Source organism: Oculina patagonica, chromosome 1 (assembly GCF_052425735.1).
Source record: "Oculina patagonica isolate OP01 chromosome 1, crgOcupat, whole genome shotgun sequence".
Lineage (NCBI taxonomy): Eukaryota > Metazoa > Cnidaria > Anthozoa > Scleractinia > Oculinidae > Oculina > Oculina patagonica.
This window is the reverse complement of record NC_135758.1, coordinates 30,199,962-30,215,775: the sequence shown is the minus strand read 5'-3', so window position 1 is coordinate 30,215,775 and position 15,814 is coordinate 30,199,962. Positions and strand designations below refer to the sequence as shown.

The following is a 15,814-nucleotide window of genomic DNA, read 5'->3' as shown; positions in this document are numbered from 1 at the left end:
TGTCCCCCTGAGAAGGCAGACATAATAGAACTTACTTACTTACCTATATTAATACATGAATGTATTTTGTAGCTTCACCATTAAAACAGCATTCATTGTTTTATTGTAGAACTGTTCCATTGGTGTTGTTGGTAAAGATCAGGATCTTGCTATTCATAGTGATGAAGCTGTGGCTCCTTATGTATCCTTTTGAGCTGATTTCCCCGTCAATCAGTCAGTCAGTCAGTCAGTCAGTCAGTCAGTCAGTCAGTCAGTGAGTCAGTCAGTCAGTCAGTCAGTCAGTCAATCTTCTTGGTGTTCTATGACACTTTCCTGTCATTTAAAAGGCTTGTTATTAGTTTGGACAGTGCTTCAGTTCTTATGGTGGCTGATGGGTGCATTTTAACCAGCAAATGCAAAATCAGTAATAGGCAAAAAATTAATTTAAAAGTTAACCATAATCTCTTTCCAACTCACAGGAAAAATCACCCTGCGAGCAGCACCTCTTTTACTTCCCTGCAGTTGAGATTTGGGAAGTAGAAAGAGGCTCTATCTGTCATTTCTTTGAAGTCGCCACAACCCCAAAGTTTGGGCTGGTCAGCCCGGATAAAACCGGTTTTCGCTTTTTTGGAAAAACTGACTGTCAACAGAGCCCACAGTAGGTTCTCGAAAGCGCTAGAGCTGATGATTGCTCTCGCCATCTGCTGCTGTTTGTGTGCCCGTGTAGCTTGTGGATCATTTATGATCTCGGTTTTTTCGCAAACCAAGAAGAAATTTTAGTAAAGAAATTATTCTACATGACACGAGCGTGGGACAAAGAAAAAATCTGAGTCCCCGACGGGAATCGAACCCATGGCCTCCCAGATACCGGTTGGGCGCTCTAACCAACTGAGCTACGTGAGACTCACTGTGAGCTAGGCCATTTACTAGGTTGATAAGTGACACGCGTCCTGCATACTGCTAGGATCAGCAATGTCGAAATCATCAAATTGTAGTAAATAATAAAGATGGTAGATTTTAAGCTCGGTGATAAATAGTAAAGAAATTATTCTACATGACACGAGTGTGGGACAAAGAAAAAATCTGAGTCCCCGACGGGAATCAAACCCATGGCCTCCCAGATACCGGTTGGGCGCTCATTTTTCATGGTTAAAATTGCACATCTATACCATAAAGTCACTAATAAGACCTCAAGCAGTGCTTGACATGTTTTTGATGAAGGAATTCAGATGCTTTTTGAAGAAAAGAATTTGTAAAACAAACACTTTGTTCACTCTGTTGTGAACAAAGCGCATTCTAAGATTAAGTGGTCCTTGCGCAAGCTTAACCAAGCCTCGCGCATGCTCAACAAAGATTTGCACGATTCTTGCAGAGCCCTTTCTTCTCAAGTATATCAGTGGGAAAGAAAGGGTTCTGCTCGCAGGGTGAGAAAAATGGTCTCGGGATGCAAAAAGGAAAGCCTTCCTTGCGATGGATGCTAAAATCTATATTGTTTTTAAGAGCTATTGTGACCTTAACTTGTTATAGCTGGCTGGAATTGATCAAACAAAAAGACGTAGAGGAGAAGGGGTAACAATATTGTGTTATAACAGATGATGTTTACTATTAATATTAATAGTACTCTGCAGTCAGGTTGGCTAGACATTGTTGTATGAAGACCTAAACCAATGCTTTGATGTTTTCTTTGGAAATCCTGTTAGTTCATAATAACCAGTAATTATTATTGACGATGCATTGCTGGTTATTGAAAAAGTATCAAGACATGCTTAACTGCTTGGGGGATAACCAGATGAGAAGACCTAGGCAGTCAGAAATAAAACAAGCACCAAAATGTGTGACAACAACTTTCCGCTCGTAAGAAATTGCAATATTTAGTTGCATGTGTGAACATGTTCGGTAATGGTAGTGACCGATTGTGCAAAAATTATTACCAGTACATTCAGTGATTTTTTAACAAGATGAAGTGATGCCAGGCCCACCCTGGCATCTTTGCAGGTTGTTGCATATATGGTTTAACAATGCAGTTTTATTCATATTTGGTTTTTTTTTTTTTATCTTAAAGGCTGCTGATGTAGAAATGGAAGGGGATGCAGCGGTAAGCTTGTAAACACAATCTGATTCCCAAGCTCATAATAATTTATTTATGACATCAGCTTAGTAACTGGTGCTTCAGGATACCTTCCGGAAACAGCATATTATTTCTTACCCTATTATTTGATTGTGTTTCAATAAAACAATTTGATTTCCAAAATGAGCTTTTTCGAGGCTATTGATCGGCGTACAAGCTTCTTGCTCCCACTGCATCCTTTGAAACAAGTTTCAAAATCCTGGTAAATCTGAACAAAAAGCTGCTTATAAGTGTAATTAAATTATCACTTCAAATTTGTACTCTCTTTGCTAATAAAAGTATTAAATTCTTACATCAATTTTTACATCATTTCAATTTTGAGACTTGGGTATCCTGTGCTGTTGAAGTGTCACAGTACTCTTGATGTTGTTTCATTGCAGGCGGCTGCTGAAGGTGACGCTGGTGAACAACAACCTGAGGGAGAATCTATGGAGGCTGAAGAGAGCTAAACTGTTCTTTATACATGAAAAGTGGCCTGCTCCTTGAAGCGTTTCTCAACTGTCACTCTACCTACATTTAATATTGTTTTGTAAACTTTAAACCAACATTTAGGAAGAATAAATCTTCTGATGAACAGGTCTGTCTTGTCTTAATATGCTGGTTTTCCATTAAAATTTCGTTTATTTATTTTTTCTTTTTTGCCCCATTTTTACTTCTTCTTTTCCTTTTTAATGCAGCAACCGTTAGCAAGAGTAGAACAATTTTATCTATTTGTGGACTCCATAAATTTTTATGGTGGTGTTCTTTGTGTATTTTCACTGGCTGTTTTTTATTTTTATTTTTTTTTCCTGTTTTGCCAGTATTCTTTTTAACAATTAGACTACGAGCCCGAGTTTTCTATGAGCAAATAGTCAACGAGGCGCAGCCGAGTTGACTATCGCTCATAGGAAACGAGGGCGAGTAGTCTAATTGTTTTAGTAGAAACTATAAAGGATTGCAGTCCAAAACCTACAATATTATGCACAGTGAAGACAAAAATAAAGAAAATCTACCGCTTAAAGAGCTACGTGCGCACGACTGTTTTCTATCGGCGAATAGAAATCAGTGGGAGAACCAATCAGATTCGCGGATTTCCAATAGAACACAGCTGAGTTTCTACTAAAATTAGATATAACTGCTCCCCAATGTATTCTTATAGCAGCACAATGTAGCTGGCGGGATTAGCACGGAGCAAGAAAAATCCTAGCCAACCTCGACTCCTCCGCAATTCCTTTGCAGCTTCACAAATCGACTCCACCATTCCCCATAAACAAAGCACTCCCTCTCAGTTGCGTATCCCACTAGCTTTGCTGGCTACCTGTGGCTACCCCTTCAATAAAAAACTCCTTCTCTTTATCTCCCCTTTCTTTCACCCCCTTCCTGTCAAGTTTAAAATTTACAACTGAAATAGGAATGACTCTAACAGGGCTGCCATAGAGCAGAGAAATAACACTTCATACCAGTTCATATTCAAGCCGATATTTCAAGAAATCAAATAAAACGATTTTTCTAAGATTTTCTCCCAAGGTAATTAGATAGTACAAGATTCACTTAAGGCCAAAATGTTACTTGATCGGGCCTTGTGAACGTTTTCTCAATGATGTTTTTAAGACTGCTTTGTTTTTGTTGTATTTAAGCACCTGAAAACTTCATCCAAAATTTTCTTGAAAACGCTCCATAAAAATTCTACCAATTTTGCAGACCTTGAGAAAACTATGTCAAGTCCACGATCTAGAACCTTTTTTTTCAAAATTATCCCTCTATTACAAGAAAATCGGTCTCGTGTAAAATGGGTGGTGACGTCATTGTGTTGCTATGGTTACTCCGATTTCGATAAAACTTATCTCATTCGAAACTTTCATCTTTCTTTAGTACAGCTGTACTGATTGATTTTCAGTTAACCTGAGTACTCAGGCTAATTTTCAGTTGGATTGTTTACGGTGGCATACAAGTTGCTCAAATTTGAAAGGTATCGTCACTCAAAAATCCGATCGAGCCACCTTAAAAGGGTCTTAAAACGATAAAAAAAGGTCCCTTGCTTAGATTGTTCTCCGATTTGTTGTCTTTTTTAACGTCCAAGGTTTTCATTTATCAATTTGCACAAAATTTTTTCAGGTGGCCTTGGTTGGAGTGGTCAAACTGTAAAAAAAAAAAAACACAAAAAAGAAATATATTTCACGCTGAAATAAAAAAGGTATGTGGAAAAGTAAAATTTAAGCTCTCAATTCCGTGTAACTGCTACTGCATGGGCTAAAAAATATGGCTCCCTGCCCCATTTGTTAGTTAGTCATGGTCAAGCACTTGTCATTGTGTGATTCAAAGCCAGAAGCAGCAGCATGAAGATCTCTTTTGAAGTTTACTTCATCACAAAATTGCATATTATTTTAACTAGTGGAGGGGGGACAGGGTTGCAGAGGCAGGTGAGAAAAGAGGCAGGAGAGGAGGGCAGGAAACAGGATTCCTAAGGTAACGGGAATCGGGAGAAAATGAGTAAAATTTTGCAACATTTCATTATATTTTGCAATTGATAGAGACAAAACAGAGGGTATCATAATGGTAAGAGGAAGAAAGTAGGAGTAAAGGTCTCCGCACACGTGTGGGGACATGTCGCAGGGACATGTAGCGCAACTTGTAGCAGAGACAAAATCACGTGTTGTTCACACTGAGGGGACGAAAAGCGGGGACATGTAGCAGCAACAAAATAACAATGTGTATAAACGCAAGAAAATGTAGCAGGTGCATGTTCCAGGGACATGTCGCAGCGACACCTCCCCTCGTGTGCTGATTATTTTTGGCACGCACTACACGAACTTGGAACCTGTTCAGTCCCTGCGGCATGTTGCACGGAATTCAACTCGTTGAACTTCATGCAGGAATTTGTGTTCACGTGCCAGAAGTTTTCAGCACACAGAGGGGATGTGTCGCTGTGACATGTTCCTATTTCCTCGCTACAGTTACTTGTGTGTTGCGTTTTGATTTTGTTGCTGCTACATGTCCCCTCAGTGTGAAGAACACATGATTTTGTTGCTGCTACATGTTGCTGCAACGACCCTACGTCTTGTCCCTGCATGTGGGGAGACCTTAAAACGTACAGGAGGCGGGAGGTTCAGACCCCCCCTCCCCCTCCACAAAAACCCAAACAGGGGGGGACGATTCAAATTACTTATAACTAGCTCTCACCAAATGCAAGAAACATAGGAAAAAGCAGTCAGGCGAGTCATACAAAGTCAAACACTAGCTTGTTTTGCATCAAGAAAAAATTTAAAGACTGTACTTCACGTTTCTAAAACTATATCCGAGATGTTTTTCTTGTTGAAAATCAAATTTGGTAGCACTTCAGCAGATTGCCATCTTTTTTCAATCATCATCACAACAAATTTGTAGCATTTTTGCTTTGATTGTCTGGCATTGTAATCGTATTTGAAGCAAAATAATTTTGCTCTTTTTACGTTCAGAAAGCTTTTTTGCTATACCTATTTGAGGCAATACTTAAAATATATTTCTTAACGAGCGCTCAATCACTTAGACAAGAATAATGTCTATGGTGTTTTGTAAAAGATAACAATTTATTGAGAACAACTAAAGCTTAGCTTTACAAAAGATAATAATATTTACATAAATTATTTACAGCAATATTTGAAATGAAAATTTAGCAATAGAATTAACACTAACAAACTAATCTAACAAATCATAAAAATAAACAAGATCTTGTTAATTTAATTTAATATTTCCCAAGTGCATTTCTGGCAGCCAAAATTGGGGTGAGGTTACACAGAAATTTTCATGCACATTTTGCAGTGATCTCCACAGAGCATACATTTTCTTTTCAGCGTCAAAACAAGACCGATTATATGTATTTTACAATGTTGCAAAGGAGCAAAAAGATAGACAGATTGATGCAAGTGGTTGTTTTAGAAGCTGAATTGTCGAGGCCATGTAATTTCTAACACAAAAGAGAGTACGACCCTACTACAGAAGTGATACATCTTCCTAGATAAAGAATTTACAATTTTAGTAACAGTACTTTTCACTGGTCAATGTAATAAAGGTATTCAAGTCAAAACTTGAGAAACAGTTGATGTAATTCTGAGTTATTAAATGACTTTAGAAAATCATGTAACTATCTGTTCAAAGGGAATATAAATATCTATTGAACACTGCTAATAGTCTATTGTGACTCCTCTGATGCAAGATTTGTAACAAAAGATGATCCCAAACATGCTAGCCTGCTAACTTCCATAAACTTGGATGTGGCAAATTTATTGTGCACAGCCTGCAAAAATTAAAACAGAATATTGTAAAGTTAGTGCTGATACCCTAACCACTGTTTTGGCTAACAAATAACCAGACGGAGGAACTCACAGATTTTTGCTGGGGGGGGGGGGGAAACCCAGTCCAATTTTTTTTACTACATAACAAAGTAGTATCAGATTACATTTTATCAATCCGTTGTCTTTTCTTTAAATTTGTTTTTCTCACTAAAAATTGGCTGGCCAAAGGATATTGACACATGGCATGGTTTGCACAGAGAATAGTGTTTCAAACTTCCAGCCTGGACTTTTTGACAAACAAAATTCAAAGCTCTGCAAGACTTTACAAATTAAATTTATGGGTGCGCTTTCAGTGTAGCTTGCAAAAGTTATTGTTGCTTACCTTGAGCTTTGAACGTCCATCTAGAGTCTTTGTGATAAGGAAAGCAATTCTTCTAGCACAAGGTTGCAGTTTACTTTCTGAGTACATACTGTAGAATTCTAAGGTGGGAGTCCATTCCAAGCCATCTTTGGCTTTCATTGCTATGTACAATGATGCTGCAGCAATCTCAGAGGGAAGAAATGCAACACATGCATAGTCCACAAGGCATAGCTCCATAAAGTATTTTGCCATTGTGTGTATCAAACCATCAACCTAAACAACAATAAGAAATGAAAATATTGTAAATTGTACAAATAAATTGAGGGCAAACAGAAAGGGGCTTTTGTTTGTTACAATCACATGACCAAAGGGAAATCCCATTTCACTTCCTTTTGAAAGTATTCAGAAATCTTATCAAACTCTAAGTAGCCAGGAAGGGGACCTAACAAAGCTCCCAGTGACAGCCTCAGGTACAGGTGTATTAATGCAGGGCTGCAAATATTTTTTTTCACTTAAAAGGACATACATGTATGTCCTACTAAGACACCATCTTGATTGGACAATTAGCAAAATTGTGGTCAGACATCACCAATCTTGTTTAGTGACTTATGAAAGCTGATCACAAAGTGAGATTTTACTGACGACAGATGTTTTATCTTTGCCGTAAAATGATTTACGATAAAAAAGGGCCGGACATCATGTCCGACCACACTTAGGATTTTGTCGGACATGAGCAAATTTTGGTTGGTCAATGTCCGACTTTTATTTGCAGCCCTGTTAATGCATTAAGTTTGATTCATTGTCATGATAGAGTTTACCAAAGCTGAATTTGCACTTGAAAACAAAGATTTAGGTTAATTTTGAAGGTATATAAGAGCAGAAGAACTCGCTGGACGTTTTAAAGAGCCTGCTTACTTTTTTCTTAGATACATCCCTGATTATTTGTAGGTTGCTTACCTCTCCAGCTTTGGAATTTCTTCTCAGAAAATGAAGACAAAGTGGCTTTCCTACACTAAAATTAACATGCTTGAAGATGAGAGCCTCCATTCTTCTGATCTCGCCTTTAGTGTATGTGTTGTCTGTGATGTAAACAAAGTCGCCAATTTCTGGGCAGTACATCTCCTCGTACTTGGAGGCCAAAAGCATAGCACTTACACCAACTAACTGAAGGTCTTTCTTACTGACGTCATAAACCTACAAAGAAGAATTATCTATTAGACAAATATAGAACAATGATGTTGTCAACATCTTATTTGAGAAGCATACACAATTGGAGTAATAAGTAGACCTATTGATTAATAATTGCTGCATTAAATTTAAAGATCAGTTGACTTAAACTAAATCAAGAACTTCAACAAATCTAGAGGAAACTGTCTAAGCAATGGTTCTCATTTCACAACTTGCTGGTATACCAACAGACAATTTAGTGTTTGATTTCAACCTTCAGTGTTCTTTGGAGACTTTTTCCCTCATCTAGCTAAAAGTTATACATGTACATCCATACACACACTAAGACAACTAAATTTGGAAAAAACTGTTCCCCAGTTAAACATCAGATGGGCAACAAACAAACCAAACTTCATGTAAATAAGCCCTTTTTTACTGACAAAAGGAAGGGACTGCACAAACATCCAAAACCCAGAATTTTACAACCCAGGGGACATTCCATTTTTTATCTGCACCCCCTAAAGTTGGCAGGAATCTAAAATTTGTCAGTGGCCTTTGAAAAATGAAATCCAAAGGGTTGATTATTTTTGTCAGCACCTTGGAAGGGGTCCATTTTGTACACCCCCCCCCCCCCTTTTTTTTTGCAAAAACATGCCATGATCTGCCAGGAGTAAATCGAGGGCCAACCAACAAGGCAAATTGACTGGCTGTGAACACAACTTTGACGGCTGTTTTTAACATCTAATCAGCTTCAGTTTACCAAACAGGGTGGGGTCTTACTGACACTTTCTTTGCCTGGGGATAAAACCCTGCCCACTTGCCCCAAATCTAAATAAATCCCCTGATTCGCGGATAAAAAACGGAACGTCCCCGGTATGAAATTTTAGCAGTTAGCTCACAACAGTGTAGATTTTACTGTAAAATAAGATAAGCCTGTGTTTTTGAACTTACTGAGAGAAATCTGTCCAGGATGGAGATCGTGATGTATAAAGTTTCTTGCAAAAGGCGGAACCGATTGTGGACCTGTATAAGCCAGTCGACCAGAATGCCTCGCATTCCCTCTTTAATTTCTGTTCTTTGGCTCATGTATCTTGGGTTGACGTGGAATTCACACTGTACAGAAAAAAAGCAAACTTGTAAACACCGAAAAATTTAAAAGGTACGAGTTTAGCAGCTTAATTCTGGCGCTATTCTCATTTAATAGGATGCAAATAAGTGGCCATGCATTCTGCATTTTTTAAAGCAAACTTCACAATTGCGAAGAAACAAAAGCAAGCGAAGAAATCGAACAACTCACCTCCAATTTGTGCATGTATTGGTAAATTTCTTGCGCATATTCGGCGCATAGTTGTGGATTTGAGTGGTCTTCTTTGTCGATATCTACCACATTTGCAGGTCTGGCGTTCAATAAACAGGATTCTAACGCTGCGCCAATGGGATCCATATCAATGGTCTTTTCTTGTTGTTTGGCGTCATGATCTATCACTTGCTTCGACAACAAGCCAGTCGTTGCTTCGGCTCTGTGCAAAGTTCTTTTGGGTTTAGCGCCAAGGTTTGCCGAGGTCTGAAAGAAAAAAAAACACAGTTAATAACACGAAGAATATATGTAGCTAAAAACGCTGGCCTTTTTTGAACTGAAAGAGCTAAAATAGGTTTTTTTTACCTTGCTCGTGAGTGCTGCGGGTTTGTTGTTGCCCAAGTCGCCAAGCGCTGCACGAGGTCTCGCGTTCTTAGCAAATTTTGCCTTCGCAGCCAACAAATGCTCGTTTTCTTGGTTTTGGCGGAGAACCTGTTTGGAAACAGAAATAATAAGAACACAATTACAAACAAAACTTTAACCGAGCTTATAACAAGTAATTGTTAGTTCCACTTTCCAATATTCTGAACGCAACGACATTCATTCAATTTTCTAAAGAAGACTTACGTTTCCCAATCGTCCAACGGCTGCCATTATGTTTGCACAATAATTGAGCATACAAAAACTTGATAACGGTTTGATAAAAACTAAAATGCAGACGAAAACTAGTAAATGAGAGGATTCTACGAACTTCAAAGCAGTACTATTCCTCGATTCGATGAGTTGTTCGTCTGGTTTGAACAACGCGTGGTGGACGACAGCATTTGAAATACCCACTCTGTGATCTGATTGGTCGATTAGCTATTCAGAAATTTCTCTCACCTACGTCACACTCTCGTGATCCCGTGCAACCTCTCATCGGAATAACTTCGTGCAGGCTTCGTTCCTTATCGGAAGGTATCGTTTATTATCGTGAGCGATGCTAGACGTGGCAAATGCTTGGTGAAAATGTCGTTTTTTGCGGATTGCGCCGTTGTCTTTTGTTCACAGTTCTTCTTCTTTGGTATGGGTTGGATGTTCTTCATGAGAAGATTGTTTAGAAACTATGAAGTTCACCACATGGCTGTTCAGCTAGTTTTCTCGTTGACATTTTCTCTCTCGTGCACCATGTTCGAACTGGTCATTTTCGAGATTTTGGGGATTCTAGAGAAGAGTTCGAGATTCTTTCACTGGAAACTCGGGCTTTATTCTATGCTTTTCACTTTAATCTTCCTCCTCCCCTATTACATATCTTATTTCCTGGTCAAGACATTGCGATTTATTCACCGAAGGAGAACTGTAGCATTGTTGGCAGGTAGCTTTTGGATTGCATTTTTGTACATGTTTTGGAAAATAGGTAATCCATTCCCGATTTTGAGTTCTAAGCATGGAATATTCTCGATCGAGCAAGGAATCAGCCGAGTTGGCGTAATTGGTGTCACAATGATGGCCATATTATCTGGATTTGGTGCAGTGAACTGCCCTTACACCTACATGACGTACTTTATGAGGCACGTGACTGATGCAGACATTCAAAATCTCGAGAGAAGACAGTTCCAAACAATGGACATTATCCTAAGTAAGAAAAAGAGAATTGCACTTGCAAAGAGGGAGAGCCAGCGATTTGCTGCAACAACGCAGCAAAAGACAGGTAACATGCTCATTCAACTGAAGCACTAGAGCCCTCCTTTTTCTCACCCCCCCCCCCCCTTTACCCCATATGCCTTTGGTTGGGTGGGGGTGGTAATGGTAATGATTGAATTTAGTCGTCACTCCACCCAAGAAATTTACTTCTTCATCACAAAATCCTTAGGTCCTCTCAGGGAGGGTTCATGTTCCCTAATTCCCAACAGAATTTCCCCCGTGTTCCCATGTTGCCTAAAAGTAATTCTTCGATTTTGGTGTTCCCTGTTCCCTAAAATTTGCTTTTGTTCCCTGTTTCCAGTTTTATTTTCCTTTTGTTCCCATGTCATGTGCCCAAAAAGTTAATGGCCATGTTCACTTGTTCTCTGAAACTCCTGGGGGAGCCTCAATCCTGTAGCAGCTTGAAACATCTCTAAAATTCTTTGCATAAATACAATGTTCCCAATCCACCGTACAGAAAAATATGGCAACTGGTAATTCTTAGTCTCTTGGTTGGAAGTTCAATGTGTCCTTCTTGTCACAGCATGTATCCCTCCTCCTCATTGGAACCCTAACCCTCAAACCCTCAAAGCACAAATAAAAGTTCTAAAACCTTCAAACCTGGCATACCGTATTTATACGATTAAATGCCGCCCTCGAATAAATGCCGCATTTTAGAGCAGAAATATTAATAAATGCCGCCCTTGAATAAACACCACATCACCATGCTGCGTTTATTCGTATTATAGACTCAAAAAGCAAATGCAGTGAAATATCAAGTTTGAGCAAGCCTAAAATAATTATTTTCCTCGATGGTAACAATGTTTTAAAATAATGAAAATGACTTTTTAGACAAGTACTACAACATGTTCCTGTTTTCAAAGTTCAAATGTTCAGTTACAATGCTGTTGTTTGCAAGAAATAAATCAAATTTTAAATAAACGCCGCCCTCGTATAAACGCCGCACTGGAATCGCGAAAAATTTAATAAACGCCGTGGCGTTTATTCGTGTAAACACAGTATGCAATGTTGCTTTTATCGAGCAAATTTTAAAAAAAAACATAAATGGCTTTCTATGTGCCAATATGGCCGTGACTGGTTTTCCAAGGTATTGTGCTAAAATGTACAGCCTCCATCTCTTTTCCTAACTATGGAGTTCATTGGAACATTACCTTTGGTGTATCTGTTGTGGTTCAATTTTATCCTTACCATACCCAAAAACAAGGGAAAATAAAATTTGAACCAAGGATATAATTAAACCACAACATATCAAAAGGTGTACAACTATGGGTGAAAGAGTTGGATCAAGTTTCATGAAACATAATGGTTATATTTTTTTCATTTCTGGTGATGGTGTTCATATGAAAAAAACACAATGAACATCATCAGAGGACATGCTCGTGATAAGAATAGTAGACTCCTCTAGCCAAATCCATTTTTAATATATTTACAGAAGCTTGTAGGGAACATGTGTACAGATTACCACATTCTCGTCCCCAGAGCCTGTGATCCTTCTGGTCTGCGCCAGGGCTCGAGACCTCAGGCCGGTCCTGATTTGTGAGCATGCATAGAGTACTCTTTTAGTATGTCCAGCCAATCAGATTTGTCAGATTTGACAATGAGTCTGTGAATCATAGACTTCCGGTGATGGAACAGGCAAGAGGTCTCAATCCCTGGCACAGACCAGAAGGATTGTGGTCTCTGGGGATGAGAATGAGATTACCAGTTCAGAAAGACAATTATACAGAGCTGTTATTAGAAAAACTCTAAACCCCAAACCCTTTCAATCATCCCAAAAATCTGGCTTATGGGAATAAAATGTTGAAAAAATAATCTCATGATGGGTATGTTATTTGTCAACAGGAATTTGGAGCATGCTTAGTAGTATGACAGGAAGTGGAGCACCTGACACAAGTTATCTCCAGAAGGAAGTAGATGTTTTGGAAGAACTAAGCCGACAACTGTTCTTGGAAATTGTAGATCTACATAACACCAAAGAAAGAATGGAGTTGTCAAAGACATTACAAGGAAAATACTTTGACTTAGTTGGGCATATATTTTCAGGATACTGTATCTGGAAAATTTTCATCTCAACAGTAAACATTGTGTTTGATCGCGTCGGCAAGACAGATCCCGTCACACGGGGTATTGAAATAACTGTCAATTATCTTGGTTGGAAGTTTGATGTTCTCTTCTGGTCGCAGCACATCTCATTCTTCTTGATTGGGATTTTAATTGTGACATCAATCAGAGGTCTTCTTATCACATTGACAAAGTTTTTCAATGCAATGGCAAGCAGCAAGTCATCAAACATTATTGTCCTCTTTTTGGCTGAAATCATGGGCATGTATTTTGTATCATCGGTTTTGTTAATGAGAATGAACATGCCTGGTAAATACCGGGAGATTATCACAGAAGTACTTGGTGAACTTCAGTTTAATTTCTACCATCGTTGGTTTGATGTAATTTTCCTTATAAGTGCTTTATCTAGTATTGGATTCCTGTATCTCGCTCACAAGCAAGCTCCTGAAAAACACATGTACGACAATAATTCCTTTTAGTTTTGCCATAACAAAGGGTCTGCTCTAAGTTGGTAGAATTCTGCTAAGCCTTCAGTGAACTGTCCTGATACGCGACCAAATTGCCATCATACACTTTAATCAGTATGTTTCACAAATTGTGTATAAGATCTGCTTTAGTTAAGGACTTTTCTGGATTTCTAAGTACAGTAGAACCCTGGTAACTCGAACTCTGAATGGAAATGAAAAACAGTTTGAGTTAGTGGGTTTCGAGTTATTGGGGTCGCTTGAATAAGACTGAAAGATGGGTTCAAATCCAAGGGAAATGGAAGTTTGTTCGAGTTAGCGGCGTTGTACGAGTTTTCCGAGTTCGAGTTACCGGGGTTCTACTGTAGTTCTAAATAACTAATAAATAACTTTGTTCAAATTAGTATTTCCTGTTTTCTAGTTTTTTTATTGATAATCAGCTCATGTTGTCACACAATAAGCATTGTTGGTTTGCACTAAAAATACACTTGATTTTAGATGGCCTTTAAAAAATGCATGCATGTCCCAGAACAGAACACATTATTGGCACACACATCATTTCACCTATGTGCAAGAAATTTCAATATATTACAGGTATAATAGCAACAAATGTAAAGTATTAGCTATTTCATATTAATTATTTTGTATTCTATAGAATTAAATGTATTATGAGAAGAGCACAAGTCTGTGAAGTAAATATTTTTTCTGCAAGTTGCTTCACACAGCTAAAAACATCCCAGTCAAGAAAGTAACCATTTTTACCAGAAATGGTACTTCTGATACATTATTTTTATCCAATGCCTTGACTAAATACAGCCAATCAGAACACTAGAAAGCCGTTGCTTATTTGGAAGGATTTTATAGGTGGTGGTTCTCCATGACCTACAGTGCTCTAAAATAGCAATTGTTGATGAAAATGAACCATTTTTTTTAAGTTTCCAACGACACAAATATAATACTTTTGGTTCAAAAATGTGATGAACTGACATGACATGTAACATAGGCAGATGGTAGACTGTCATTTGAAAAAGAATTATGACATACTGACTTTTACAATGACTTGCATGTTTCCAGGAAATATCCATATTACATCCTAAGGAAAGTCATTGGAAATTCTGTGGGGGAGGGGGTTTAGTATGAAGTTAAACTGGAATGTCCAGAGGTGGGTGAGGGGTTGAAAAAGGCCTGTCCTGTCTTCCAGGTCATGTAGATTTTCCTGTCGGGCAAGTAACTTTTCACGCTTACTTTCCCGATGGGCAATGGAAACTGACTGAATTATGATATAAAAGCAAAATCAAAGGCTCTTCGAGCAACCTCATGGTAATTCGATGAATGAAGTGCCGACCTCCGCATTTTTTTCTAAATAAAGTGTCCAATAAAGTAAAGCAATCTCACTTTGCTTTATTTTTCCACGTGAGTTGTGTCATTGATGGCTCGTGCTCTCAGGCGTCGTAGCGCTATTCAGTTTTCACAACCAAAATATTTACCGGTCGGTGTATTATCTTTGATCCTTTTAATCATTAAGTGAATTTGTTTTGTGAATGTTTACTTTTCTGTCAGCATGTATAGCGTTATTTTTGAGCAGCGGATAAAATTTGAGAGAAACGATACGCCCGATAGCCTGCGAATACAGCCGCCTCTCATCGCGCTATACGCCCGAGCACTTCGTGTATCAGCTCGACTCAAAAAGATGAAAAACGGATGACGTGACACGAGGTGACGTGACGCGAAACAAAAACGTGCGTCGCATGGCGAGCGTAATATTTTTTTATAACAATTTAAGCGTAACTATATGTAGTTCATAGCTGCTTTCAGTAATGTCACAATCTCACTTAATTTGCCTTTAATTTTTTTCATTGATAGATTTATTGATAGTTTTTTTCTTTAAATAAGCGTTCAATAATGGAACACAATCTCACTTTATTTCCCTGTGAATGTTTTATTTTTCCATGGGAATTGCGTCATGATGGTTCGTGCCCTCAGGCTTCGTAGCGCGAATTCTATTTCATCACAAAAATATTTAAGTGTAACCTTTGATCCATTTTAGCGTTAAGTAAATTTGTTTTGTGAATATGTTTACTTTTCTGCCAGCACGTATAGCGTTATTTTGAGCAGCGAATAAAATTTGAGAGAAAGATGAGCGTTTCTGCACGACTCAAAAAGATGAAGAACGGATGACGTGACACGAAGATGATGTGACGCGAAACAAAAACGTGCATGAATGTTGTGTTTACTAAAACGCGTCTTTGAATGTTTCCTTCCGTGAATGGGTCATTGATAGCCTATGCTCTGAGGCTTCGTAGAGCGGATTCTATTCCCTTTTATCACCAGAGGATAAGTGTAACTGATCCTCTTTCGATTTGTTTTGTGAAAATTCAATTTAGTTCCCTGAAAGAGAGAGACACTGGGAACGAGGTTGGAGAA

General features: G+C 38.4%; 3 protein-coding genes across 4 annotated transcripts in view; 2 read left to right on the top strand and 1 right to left on the bottom strand.

Annotated features, from left to right (window-relative positions):
- The window catches only part of LOC144663425 (proteasome subunit alpha type-1-like), a 9,113-nt gene extending 6,430 nt beyond the window's left edge, over window positions 1-2,683 (top strand). Inside the window, exons 11-14 of the mRNA XM_078524372.1 lie at window positions 110-181; window positions 1,507-1,548; window positions 2,042-2,074; window positions 2,488-2,683. Coding sequence (XP_078380498.1) covers window positions 110-181; window positions 1,507-1,548; window positions 2,042-2,074; window positions 2,488-2,556 — 216 coding nt within the window. The 3' untranslated portion in view covers window positions 2,557-2,683. The remainder of the gene's footprint in view (window positions 1-109; window positions 182-1,506; window positions 1,549-2,041; window positions 2,075-2,487) is intronic.
- A 2,950-nt stretch (window positions 2,684-5,633) lies between these two features.
- LOC144663304 (G2/mitotic-specific cyclin-B-like) lies at window positions 5,634-10,023 on the bottom strand. Its single transcript, XM_078524206.1, has 7 exons — window positions 9,810-10,023; window positions 9,549-9,674; window positions 9,183-9,449; window positions 8,837-8,998; window positions 7,676-7,912; window positions 6,740-6,991; window positions 5,634-6,359 (listed from the first exon to the last, which is right to left on the bottom strand). The coding sequence occupies exons 1-7, from the start codon at window positions 9,858-9,860 to the stop codon at window positions 6,255-6,257; spliced, it is 1,200 nt and encodes a 399-aa protein (XP_078380332.1). The 5' UTR covers window positions 9,861-10,023; the 3' UTR covers window positions 5,634-6,254.
- Window positions 10,024-10,104: 81 nt separating this feature from the next.
- LOC144663290 (Golgi pH regulator-like) lies at window positions 10,105-14,073 on the top strand. 2 transcript variants are annotated; one of them, XR_013572595.1, is made up of 3 exons: window positions 10,105-10,872; window positions 12,708-13,572; window positions 13,759-14,073. XR_013572595.1 is itself a non-coding variant. In XM_078524193.1 (2 exons), exons 1-2 carry the CDS (start codon window positions 10,191-10,193, stop codon window positions 13,403-13,405), a joined length of 1,380 nt encoding a protein of 459 aa, XP_078380319.1. In that variant the 5' UTR covers window positions 10,105-10,190; the 3' UTR covers window positions 13,406-14,073. The 2 variants fall into 2 exon arrangements, 1 of the variants encoding a protein (XP_078380319.1); XM_078524193.1 differs by having other exon boundaries at window positions 12,708-14,073.
- Window positions 14,074-15,814: the final 1,741 nt, after the last annotated feature.

What these genes read in the sequence shown, in the direction of transcription:
- LOC144663304 (XM_078524206.1), bottom strand. Translation starts at nt 9,860, where the DNA reads ATGCTCAATTATTGTGCAAACATAATGGCAGCCGTTGGACGATTGGGA. An exon ending in AATACATGCACAAATTGGAG is followed by an intron (nt 8,999 to 9,182) that starts GTGAGTTGTTCG and finishes TTTTCTGTACAG; the next exon opens with TGTGAATTCCACGTCAACCC. An exon ending in ATGGACGTTCAAAGCTCAAG is followed by an intron (nt 6,360 to 6,739) that starts GTAAGCAACAAT and finishes TAATTTTTGCAG; the next exon opens with GCTGTGCACAATAAATTTGC.
- LOC144663290 (XM_078524193.1), top strand. Translation starts at nt 10,191, where the DNA reads ATGTCGTTTTTTGCGGATTGCGCCGTTGTCTTTTGTTCACAGTTCTTC. An exon ending in AACAACGCAGCAAAAGACAG is followed by an intron (nt 10,873 to 12,707) that starts GTAACATGCTCA and finishes ATTTGTCAACAG; the next exon opens with GAATTTGGAGCATGCTTAGT.